This window comes from Coregonus lavaretus (genome assembly GCF_964263955.1).
Source record: "Coregonus lavaretus genome assembly, contig: HAP1_SCAFFOLD_4107, whole genome shotgun sequence".
In the NCBI taxonomy this organism is placed as follows: Eukaryota; Metazoa; Chordata; class Actinopteri; order Salmoniformes; family Salmonidae; genus Coregonus; species Coregonus lavaretus.
Genome location: NW_028162216.1, coordinates 12,649 through 24,931, shown reverse-complemented (window position 1 = coordinate 24,931; position 12,283 = coordinate 12,649). Strand labels below are relative to the sequence as shown.

At 42.8% G+C, this 12,283-nt stretch overlaps 1 protein-coding gene across 1 annotated transcript; it reads right to left on the bottom strand.

The window, feature by feature from the left end:
• Window positions 1–5,247: 5,247 nt before the first annotated feature.
• On the bottom strand, window positions 5,248–11,686 carry LOC311119456 (dual specificity protein phosphatase 4-like). Its single transcript, XM_084194145.1, has 4 exons — window positions 11,215–11,686; window positions 10,247–10,380; window positions 9,410–9,629; window positions 5,248–7,922 (listed from the first exon to the last, which is right to left on the bottom strand). The coding sequence occupies exons 1-4, from the start codon at window positions 11,600–11,602 to the stop codon at window positions 7,540–7,542; spliced, it is 1,125 nt and encodes a 374-aa protein (XP_084050271.1). The 5' UTR covers window positions 11,603–11,686; the 3' UTR covers window positions 5,248–7,539.
• Window positions 11,687–12,283: the final 597 nt, after the last annotated feature.

Here is a 12,283-nt window from a genome sequence, read left to right as displayed (position 1 = left end):
GCTAGAGGACTGTTTCACTAGCACAGACTGGAATATGTTCCGGGATTCATCTGATGGCATTGAGGAGTTTACCACATCAGTCACCAGCTTCATTAACAAGTGCATCAACGTCGTCGTCCCCACAGTGACCGTACGTACATATCCCAACCAGAGGCCATGGATTACAGGCAACATCCGCACTGAGCAAAAAGCTGGAGCTGCCGCTTTCAAGGAGTAGGACAGTAATCCGGGCGCTTATAAGAAATCCTGCTATGCCCTCCGATGAACCATCAAATGGGCAGAGTGCCAATACAGGACCAAGATCGAATCCAGCTACACCGGCTCTGATGCTCGTCAAATGTGGCAGGGCTTGCAAACTATCATGGATTACAAAAGGAAACCCAGCCGCGAACTGTCCAGTGACGCGAGCCTACCTTCTACATACTTTCAATGCTAGCAACACTAAACCATGCATGAGAGCACCAGCTGTTCCGGACGACTGTGTGATCATGCTCTCCGTGGCCAATGTGAGTAAGACCTTTAAACAAGTTAACATTCACAAGGCTGCAGGGCCAGATGGATTACCAGGACGCATACTCAGAGCATGCACTGACCAGCAGGCTTGTCTTCACTGACATTTTCAACCTCTGCCTGACCCAGTCTGTAATAGCTACATGTTTTCAAGCAGACCACCATAGTCCCTGTGCCCAAGAACACCAAGGTAACCTGTCTAAATCACCCTGTAGCACTCACATCTGTAACCATTAAATGCTTTGAAAGGCTGGTTATGGCTCACATCAACACCATCATCCCAGACAACCTGGACCCACTGATGACGCAATCTCTATTGCACTCCACACTGCCCTTTCCCACCAGAAAAAAGGAACACCTACGTTAGAATGCTGTTCTTTGACTACAGCTCAGCATTCAACACCATAGTGCCCTCCAAGCTCATAACTAAACGAAGGATCCTGGGATTAAACACCTCCCTCTGCAACTGGATCCTGGGCTTCCTGAGGGGCCGCCCCCAGGTGGTGAGGGTAGGCAACAACACATCTGCCACGCTGACCCTCAACACAGGGGCCCCTCGGGTGCGTGCTTAGTCCCCTCCTGTACTCCCTGTTCACCCTACGACTGTGGGGCCGCGCACGACTCCAACATCATCAAGTTTGCAGACGACACAACAGTGGTAGGCCTGATCACTGACAACGATGAGATAGCCTACTGGGAGAGGTCAGAGACCTGGCAGTGTGGTGCCAAGACAACAACCTCTCCCTCAACGTCAGCAAGACAAGGAGCTGATTGTGGATTACAGGAATCAGAATGCCGAGCACGCCCCCATTCACATCGACAGGGCTGTAGTGAAGCAGGTCGAGAGCTTCAAGTTCGGAGTCCACATCACTGAGAATTATCATGGTCCACACACACCAACACATTCGTGAAGAGGGTACGACAACGCCTCTTCCCCCTCAGGAGGCTGAAATGATTCGGTATGGGCCCTCAGATCCTCAGTTATACAGCTGCACCATTGAGAGCATCTTGACTGGCTGCATCACCGCTTGGTATGGCAAAAAAAGCCATATTATAACATGTGTTGTGATAATTGCGTTGTTTGCTCTATAACCTGTTAGTTCATATGCCTTGTGACCGTGATATATAGGCCTAAAAGCCGAGACAATAAGAAGATACAGTGGCAGAATAAATTCAACCACACCTTTGTTTCATCACAAAACCGGAGAGCAACCTGTCTGGTGAAGTCCACAAAGCATATTGCATGTAACACACAGTTATAGTGCATTCGGAAAGTATTCAGACCCCTTCCCTTTTTCCACATTTTGTTACATTACAGCCTTATTCTAAAATTGATTTTTTTTTTATAATCCTCATCAATCTACACACAATACCCCATAATGACAAAGCGAAAACAGGTTTTTAGAAATGTTTGCAAATGTATTAAAAATAAAAAACTGAAATACTCAGACCCTTTGCTATGAAACTCGAACTTGAGCTCACGTATATCCTGTTTCCATTGATCATCCTTGAGATGTTTCTACAACTTGATTGGAGTCCATCTGTGGTAAGTACAATTGATTGGACATGATTTGGAAAGGCACACACCTGTCTATATAAGGTCCCCCAGTTGGCACCTAAAGGACTCTCAGACCATGAGAAACAAGATCCTCTGGTCTGATGAAACCAAGATTGAACTCTTTGGCCTGAATGCCAAGCATCACGTCTGGAGGAAACCTGGCACCATCCCTACGGTGAAGCATGGTGGTGGCAGCATCATGCTGTGGGGATGTTTTTCAGCAGCAGGGACTGGGAGACTAGTCAGGATCGAGGGAAAGATGAACGGAGCAAAGTACAGAGAGATCCTTGATGAAAACCTGCTCCAGAGCGCTCAGGACCTCAGACTGGGGCAAAGGTTCACCTTCCAACAGGACAACGACTCTAAGCACACAGCCAAGACAACGCAGGAGTGGCTTCGGGACTAGTCTCTGAATGTCCTTGAGTGGCCCAGCCAGAGCCCGGACTTGAACCCGAACTAAAATCTCTGGAGAGACCTGAAAATAGCTGTGGAGCGACGCTCCCCATCCAACCTGACAGAGCTTTAGACGATCTGCAGAGAAGAATGGGAGAAACTCCCCAAATACAGGTGTGCCAAGCTTGTGGCATCATAAAGAAGACTCGAGGCTGTAATCGCTTCCAAAGGTGCTTCAACAAAATACTGAGTAAAGGGTCTGAATACTTATGTAAATGTGATATTTCCGTTTTTTTTATTTTATACATTTCTAAAAACCTGTTTTTGCTTTGTCATTATGGTATATTGTGTGTAGATTGATGAGGGGGAAAAAACTATTTTAGAATAAGTCTGTAACGTAACAACGTGGAAAAAGTCAAGGGGTCTTAATAAATTCTGAATGCACTGTTTATGACCTACAACGTGGTCAAGAAATGTTAACGTTTCTGACATTTTCAGACCACTAAATAACTATTGATTTAGAACCACGGAGAGTTACCGCAAGTCGCAAAGAAAACAAGAGCTGCTTCCACTATTCGAGCACCACTTCAACTTCAACATTTCAACATCAAATCCCCTATGTTAGTCTTATAAAGTGACAACTGAAAGATACAAAAAACTATTTAGTCCAATCAACGTAAGCTAAATATAATGTGGCTGTCCATGGTTCTGATTTCGCTCTCTGTGTGTGTGTGTATGTTTGTGTGTGTGTGTGCGCGTTCGTGCAAGTAGAAAAACATGTTGACTCACCCTACTTGTAGAGAAACACCAATGCCATCCTCCTCTCTTTCATGTTGATGAAAGCGTCTATCACTCTGTCATACAGTACACACTTTTATTTTTTGTTGTTGTAGGTTTCCTGGCTAAAATACTTGCTCGCTAGCCTAACATCCTTTCATGGGCAACGATGAGCCAGCAAGTTAACATTAGCATACTACATATAGCTACATATTGAACTTCCATCCTCTCAGGCCAGGGACACAATGTATGAATTAATGGTTGGATCAGAATCGCAGTTATAATCATTGGCCAGTATGGAGAATTAAGTAAAACCACAAGTCCAGATCCCTATCTCCATCCATGGCTAATTTAGGAAAAGGCCAATTTTAAGCTAGCTAGCTAGCCACCAGAGGACAACAACACAACAGAGATACAACAATTCAAGTTGTTTATGGCAATTATGTATGCTCTACATGCGATTTGATCGTAGTGAAGCCAAATCCAAACTGGCTTTCCTTTACCGTTTTTTTTAGTGCGCCAGGACCATTCACAGTTGAGCTCGCTCAGTTTAGCTCAACTCTGATTGGCTTTTTTTTAATCAAGGGAGGCCAATGCTCGCTGGTTTCCCTTGCATTCAATGCTACGGGCGGCAACAATGTCATACTCTTTTGGACCAGACAACGTCAGATAGATGGCCTACACATACAGCGACACAGTGGCGCTGTTTCGGTCGCAGGGATGCTTTCTCCGGTGAGATCTATTCAGCTTCTTGCGAATTGAAGGAAAAGTATGAAACAGACAGGCGAAATATAAATTATTGAATATGTTTAATATGGCTTCCCTTGGCATCCATGAATACACGCCACTGGTACGGATGCACCAAGTCTGGAACATGCAGGACCCTGAACAGCTTCATCCCTGAACAGCTTCTATCCCCAAGCCACAAGACTACTAAATTATTAGTCTATTCAAATAGCTACCCCTACTATCTGCATTTACCCTTTTTTGAGTCATCACATACACAAGACTACTAAATTATTAGTCTATTCAAATAGCTACCCCGACTGTCTGCATTTACCCTTTTTTTGAGTCATCACATACGCTGCTGCTACTGTTGATTATCTATCCTGTTGCCTAGTCACTTTATCCCTCCAAACCTGTATGTACATAATCTACCTCAATTACCTTGTACCCCTGCACATCGACTCGGTACTAGTACCAATGTGTATAGCCAAGTTATCGTTACTCATTGTGTATTTATTAATCGTGTCATTATGTCAATTTTTTTCTCTGCATTGTTGAGAAGTTCCCGTAACATTTTACATTTTTTACATTTTAGTCATTTAGCAGACGCTCTTATCCAGAGCGACTTACAGGAGCAATTAGGGTTAAGTGCCTTGCTTAAGGGCACATCGACAGATTTTTCACCTAGTCGGCTCGGGGATTAGAACCAGCGACCTTTCGGTTACTGGCACAACGCTCTTACCCACTAAGCTACCTGCCGCCCCGTAAGCATTTCACTGTTAGTTTACACCTGTTGTTTACGAAGCATGTGACAAATAACATTTCATTTGATTTCTATGGAGAGGTTTATGAGGATGTGAAGTATTAAGATCACCCACTAGGGGGTGTTATAACCCTAAACTAATGTTGGGAAATGCAACACAGCTCCTCGAACCATATTCTAATCATTGCACTGATGCTTATGGTGATTTTTAGACAGGACCTACACCGGTCATGAACAGACCATCACAATCCAGCAAGCTTTGCGGCAAAGATTTCTGCATAGTCTAAGGTTGGCTACATCTAAACACCAGCCTTTTCCATGTGAGATGATTTAGATGGTAAGCAGGCCATTGATTATTTTCAAATCAAATTTTATTAGTCACATACACATATTTAGCAGATGTTATTGCGGGTGTAGCGAAATGCTTGTGTTCCTAGCTCCAACAGTGCAGTAGTATCTAACAATTCACAACAATACACACAAATCTTAAAGTAAAATAATCGAATTAATAAATATTTTTAATATTAGGATGAGTAATGTCTGAGTGGCATTGACTAAAATACAGTAGAATAGAATACAGAATATACATATAAAATGAGTAAAGCAGTATGTAAACATTATTAAGGTGACTAGTGTTCCATTATTAAAGTGGAACATTACATGTGCTTGCAATTATGATCTGGTGATTAGAACTACCAAAAATGTTTAAATTCAAGGTTGTATTTGAATATGAGTCATCTGCCTGTTTATGACCTAGGTATTTGTGTAATAAAGTGTTCATGAATATAAAAAATACCATCACTATGTAGCCTTCCCAGATACCATGTGTGATGTTTCATGCAAATAAGACACAGAGATTTTCTTTTTTTAAGAACATTGTTGTATTTAACAATGGAATTTTAGAAATAAATAAAGCATATACAATTGAACAAAAAAAGTTTAAAAATGTCAACTTGATGAATGATATTGCCATAATGAGACAACAGCATTTCACTTGACACAGGTAGAAAGTATTGCATTGTTCAATGATTGTGGACCAGAGAACGCCTCTCATCTTCATATCATTTACATACCCTTGCTCAAGTACAAAACAACAAAATGGGTGTATGAAAAGTAATCAGTTACCACCTGGTATCGTAACAATAATGTGCAAATCAATTAAATAATACAGTATTGCATCACTTAAAAGTGCTCTATAAAAGGTGCCAACATTCTTCAAAAAAGAGGAGGAGAATTAAATCCTGTTTCCCCAGAAGCCTTTGCTCCTGGCTCTGATCGTCGCCTGGAGAACTGTCTCTTTAACATGAAAAGAAAAACAATGAACCATTTCACAGGAGTCAGTCCAGTGGCAGCACACACAAGCACTTTTCTACTTTATCTTTTCCCAGTGGTCTGATATCCCAGTGTCTGTTTCTTAGGGGTGTTTGTGCGTAGCTGGGAAACATCCCAATTAGAAAGTAGACTGGATCTACTAGACATTGGTGGAGTAACAGTGATAAGACAAAAAAACAAGTCAACAACAGGTTCATAGGTCAGTTCCCAATTAAGTCTCCCTCCTCCAACAAGCATTAGGCCAATCAAGATATATGGTCTGGAAAGAAATAGTACCTATGTAACAGACAACACTATGCCTCCATACATGGATGAAAAACGACACATTCTTATCTTGAGAATTAAAACAATTATTATTGGTAAGGCAAAAAAACACTTCTCAAATATCCTGTCTGTATCGATAAACGAATACACATAAAAACATGATCAGAAATACACAACACAATGTAGTGCTTTGGTGGCAACTGGAAGAGAGAGAAACGCATTATTGCTCTACTTGGGGGAGAATACATTGTCTGTATTGCAGTGTTGACTTGAAACGTTATTGTTGTGTAGAGATTTCCCAGTTTATCTGCCTCAGTCTGTTTGAAAAGAAAAGACGCTGGGGTACTTGAGCACATCCAAAAGCGCCAGAAAAAACATCCTATACCTTTTCTGAACAAGGCACTGACCATAAAACAGAAAAAAACTAACTTTCCCCTCAAAAGCATATCTGTCCATCTGACCGAGCCTATTACATGGAACACCAGGGGTTGCCCGGCTGTGTAGCAAGGGCTCAGACGTTCAATTGGCACCGTCTCAGAAAGCTAGTCTCTTTATCTCAACGGCCTCTCCTCCTGCACAAGGGGGGCGCTTTTATTCTGTCATTCATCAGCAGTCCTACTCCAGGAGAAGAGAGGAGAGGAGGGGGTGCATGGGAGATAGGATGGGGATGTCAGGGACAGGAAGCCGGACAGGACGCTAGTAGAGCACCTGTCACAACTGAAGAGCCTCCTGCTCTCCATCAGGAAGCCACTAAATGACTGAGCGCTCTTTCTCTCTCTTTCCCCCTCCTCCCCTCTTTGCTCTTTCGTTTTCTCTGCATCTCTGCACACGGCCATTCACCCCTCTCAGCAAGACTGGAGAGGCTTTGGAAAACTCCACAGGAAATGAAAGAGATGGACTGCAACTTAGAAGTCTGCCGCCCCGTCCTTCGCACTAAACCAGGGGAACTGCATATCTTCTTGAGCCTGTTTTCAGAAAAAGCTTATTTAATGTTCATTAAATAGTGATGAGTATGTGTGTCATATTCTATACAGTTTTTTGAGTCAGGCAGCAGCATAGGCACCCTCAGTTTTTAATTGTCAATGGACCTTTCAGCTTATACCAGTTAGGAGAAGAGAACCTCTCTCTCTCTCTGCCCTGGATAGTGAGAGGAATGGGGCTGACAGAAGCCCCCCGGGTCAGTTCAGTGTCAATATCTGTCTGTGGGGGCAGGGCATCAGCAGCTGGGCGAGGTTGTGATTGGACTGTGCAGGTAGGCCAGGCTGCTGGGCTGGCCATGTGCTACCACGGAGACGGGGAAGCTGAATATGAAGGGCGAGGTGGGAGTGGAGGAAGACTTGGGGCCCAGGCTGGCTGCCGAGGGGCTGGCGGCCTCCACCGCACATGACGTGGCCAGCACCTGGGACTCAAACTGCAGCAGCTGACCCATGAAGCTGAAATTAGGGGAGATGATACTGCGGCGTTGCTTGACGAACTCAAAGGCTTCGTCCAGGCGAACACGCTTCTTCTTCATCAGGTACGCTAGGCAGATGGTGGCAGAGCGAGAGATGCCCGCCTGGCAGTGTACCAGCACACGCCCGTTAGAGTCTTTTACCGAGTCTGAAGAGAGACACAGAGAGATATGGGGTTCAGAATTGACTCCAGGATATAGATATGCACAGGATAGGTAATACATAGTGCTCAGGATGATCTGTTGTCATGGTCCATAAGCTTTGTTGATAGACACTTCTAATAAAGCTGTGTGTGTGTCAGTCACCAGATCTCCACCCAATTGAACACTTATGGGAGATTCTGGAGCGGCGCCTGAGACAGTGTTTTCACCCACCATCAACAAAACACCAAATTATGGAATTTCTTGTGGAAGAATGGTGTTGCCTCCCTCCAATAGAGTCCCAGACACTTGTAGAATCTATGCCAAGGCGCATTGAAGCTGCTCTGGCGGCTCGTGGTGGCCCAACGCCCGATTAAGACACTATATTGGCGTTTCCTTTATTTTATATACAGTTTCCAGTATATCCTGCATCCAAGACACCTACAGCAGCCCTTTCCATACATAAACATTTCTCACCATGAGAAATAGCAACAACAGGGGATATGCCCTCATCACAGGGAGGCCATTCTGAGTGGTAATGCACACATATTTCTACATAGGTAGAATTTCATAAATACTAATTAAAACACAGACATGTGGTATCCCGTTCTATACAAGTGCAGTCGTGTTCTCTCGCGTGCACACACACAGGTAACTCCAACTAACGCGGCGGCGCACCCAAGAACAGTGGATGAGTCAGACTCTGATCCCTAAGCAGCCAGCTCTGACGCATTTAAGCCCATACACGCTTATACACACACACACACACACCTCCAAGCCTACTGGGGTCTCCACACAACATTGCAGAGGTTTTCATGTGGAGTGTGACACACCATAGAGTGTGTGTATTCCACCAAGATGGAACTTCTAGGAGCTACGCCCTCCTATCCTCCCTCATGCTAATCCCTAACCATTAGAGCCCCCAATGACTATAGCTCAGCACTCCTCTCCCTCCGTCACCCATATCAACAAAGCATTTTGAGCATGGGCAACACTCACACTGAGATTCTGCATGCGCACATTATTTACTAGCTATTTATTACCAATTATTTATTCTAAAATGTTCTCCCTTCAGTTAGGCTATTACCTGGCACGGAATGAAAATGTTCTCTCAAATACATTATGCCTCCCAGGTTAGAAAAATACTTCAAACCATTACTCATACACTAGCATTAATTACCAAAGGAGCCATCTGTACAACATGTTCTTGAAAAGCTATCAATTAAAGTAAGAATCTCTTCCCTGCAAGAAGACAACCTTCCATCACATGACCAAATTAACATTCTACTGAGCTATAATGCAGCTGGACCATGTAATTCTCCTTCTGCTCATGATGATGATGAGGATGAAGAATATGTATTAGTTTGCGTCCCAAATGGCACCCTGTTCCCTTTATAGTGCACTACTTTGACTCGGGTTAAAAGAAGTGCACTATAGGGAATAGGGTGTCATTTGGGATATATCCTATGTATTCTTCTAAGAAATTGAAACTTACCGATAAACTCAATGGCTTCTATGAACCAGGAGCTGATGTCCTCTTTGTGGTTGTCCTCCACAGGAATGCACTTGTACTGGTAGACCCCCTCGAAGTGGTTGGGACAGTTAGAGGACACATTGAGCAAGGCCGAGATGCCCATGCCGTCCAGCATGTCCTTTTTGGAGGCATGGAAGGCACTGCCAAGGTACAAGAAGGGAAGAATCTCCACTGGACCAGCCTGGAACATTGAGAAGACAAAGTGGGCATTAATACAGAGCCAAGAGAGAATAGAGGCACGTTTACAGTCATAATGTATTTTTCAAACATCACAAAGTAACACAATTAATAGGATTGGAGAAACAGCCTATTGACAATTTAAAATCATCAATAAATAAAAAGGTTCTGATAAATACAATTTACAGTGTGCACTTTTTATGTGCATGATTTTAATAGAAAGGTGGCAGCAATAGGGGTCTGAAATGTGATCGTATAAAATATAGGCCAATCACCAATGACAATGATTTTAACTCCAGCAGGTTATTTATCTCTGAACAGCTTATTGATTTGGGCTCTGTTATGTCATTGCTGATATGGGCCCCGCTTCAAACGGCAGAAATGATCGATAAGGCCTATGTAAAACAGATATGCATAGAGAAGGTAGGCCGGGGCAATGTTCGTCAAACACAGGCCTACCACCCCTTCCAGCAGGGAGAGAAAAAACGGAGGCACAACTGGTGCTCTTATCGAGCCCGGAAACCAGTAGATGGCCAGAACTTACGAGTCCCCTAGTATTTCACTCAATGCCACATATTCAGTCAAACTCGGTCACCGAGATAAACAGGTACCCTTCTTTACCTGGTCATGGTGCAACGTCTGTGGAGTTCCACAGGAAGAACAGGAGTCCAAACTGGACTGGGTAGAGAACGAAGATAACGTTTTGGTCTTCAAACAGAACTCGGGATACTCCGTGAAAAATGTGTCATAGCCTCCTGTGAAAAGAGATTAACGTTAGACATCAGGATATTCCAATCACAGGCCACACTCAACACAAAATAATAGCGCACCTTCTGCGTTAACAAACTACTGTATCATTTACTAATTAGGCCTACCTAGCATAATAGGCCTACAGATCATAATTTTTTTCAATAACAACCAAATTAAATATTTCTGAATAATTACATAAAACATTATAGAACACAATCATAATTAGTATTTCAATTTCTTCAAATGTAATATATAATTTGGGTAGGCCTATGCCTAGTGGTTAAGGCCTGAATTAAATGTGAAAATATAGTAAATAGTTGAATAGATTTTTACTAATTGCATTTCCCCAATAACTTCCAATCATTTATTGAGAAATACTCTTGTGTGATTTTCTGGCAACACTTCATGCTTCAATGCGTGTGCGTCATTTAAATCTATTTTGGATAATGAAATTGCGAGCAATTTGCAACAATAACCATTATAAAATAACCTTTTTACATGTAAACATTTGCTGATGTGAAATCTTGATGATGAACCAATTGTTGAGGATCACAAGACACTCACTGCGGCACATCCTCGTACACCCAGATGTGGCTCTCTACGCATTACCTCATTGTTAGAGCCTAATGCCCATTTGTGGGTTGAATTGTGCAGCAATACAAAAACGGCACTACATATACCCTACAATTTTAAGATGATTGAGAAAGTATAATAATAACATGGTAATAACACATTTGTCAGATATAATGAGACAGATGTGATATTTATGCTTGTAAACAAAGTCAGCATTGGGCATGTTTTTAATTCTGATAACCTAAAGTGCATTGTGATAATTTTACCTTTTAGTAGATATATTTCAGTTCCAAATGTGTCTCTGTATAATGCATTGAGCACCAGAGTGATTGTGCTATCGTCTTTAACCGTGTCTATATCGGGCGTCCTCTCGTCGTAGAGAATCACAGCGGAGTACAGTCCTGATTTCAGCCGGGCTTTGACCTCTTCATCACCCGATAGAATCTGGTCTAAACTCACGCAGCCCTTTGCTCGCCTTCTCACAATGGTGTTACAGCGGATATTCACTGCGCTCCGAATGTGTCCAGCGCTAAACGCCAGGAATGATCTGCAGTCCAGCACCAGACATTTCGCACTGTCGTCCTTCAACAACCTTTTCAAAACGTTGCAATCCATTTCGCAAAGTTCATCCATGATAACCATATTTTCCCCCATAATGAAGAAAAATGTGTTTTTCGTGTTGAAGAACACGAAGAGAGTGCTGGATGTGCGTTAATCCTGGGCAGCTCCTGCGCAATGTTGTGCTGTTATTCTTCTGAGAGCATTACTATCACGAGCAGTCACCTCTTTCCGTTTTATGAATGGGTGGTGGCGTCACGCTGGAGGTGACGTCACCCGCTAGTACCATTCATTATCCATTCTCTCCTTTCTCTTCATTCATGAAAAGTCAACAATCAAAGCCGACAGAAGATGAAATTACCGCTGCCAAACCTCGAAAATTAAGTTGACTCTATTCTTAATGACAGCAAAATGCAGTAGTCTATTTATTTTCCCAAGATAGTCAAAATGTTCTGTAATTATATTAGTCTACCATGTCTAGGCTATTTAATCATTTACTATTTTATATTCCTCCATAGGAAGATCAATTTGTCAAATTTTATGAACGTGTTATATGCCTTTGCCATTCTTGATTTAGATTCTAAGTAATATACCTTTGTGAATAGGGTACAGACCAGTGGAGGCTGGTGGGAGGAGCTATAAGAGGATGTGCTCATTTTAATGGCTGGAATGGAATTAATGGAAAAGAGTTTCAATATGTTTGATTCCATTCCAGCCATTACAATGAGCCTGTCCTCCTATAGCTCCTCTCACCAGCCTCCTCTGGTACATACTATG

What these genes read in the sequence shown, in the direction of transcription:
- LOC311119456 (XM_084194145.1), bottom strand. Translation starts at nt 11,602, where the DNA reads ATGGGGGAAAATATGGTTATCATGGATGAACTTTGCGAAATGGATTGC. An exon ending in TGAAATATATCTACTAAAAG is followed by an intron (nt 10,381 to 11,214) that starts GTAAAATTATCA and finishes CTCTTTTCACAG; the next exon opens with GAGGCTATGACACATTTTTC. An exon ending in AGACGTTGCACCATGACCAG is followed by an intron (nt 9,630 to 10,246) that starts GTAAAGAAGGGT and finishes TCAATGTTCCAG; the next exon opens with GCTGGTCCAGTGGAGATTCT.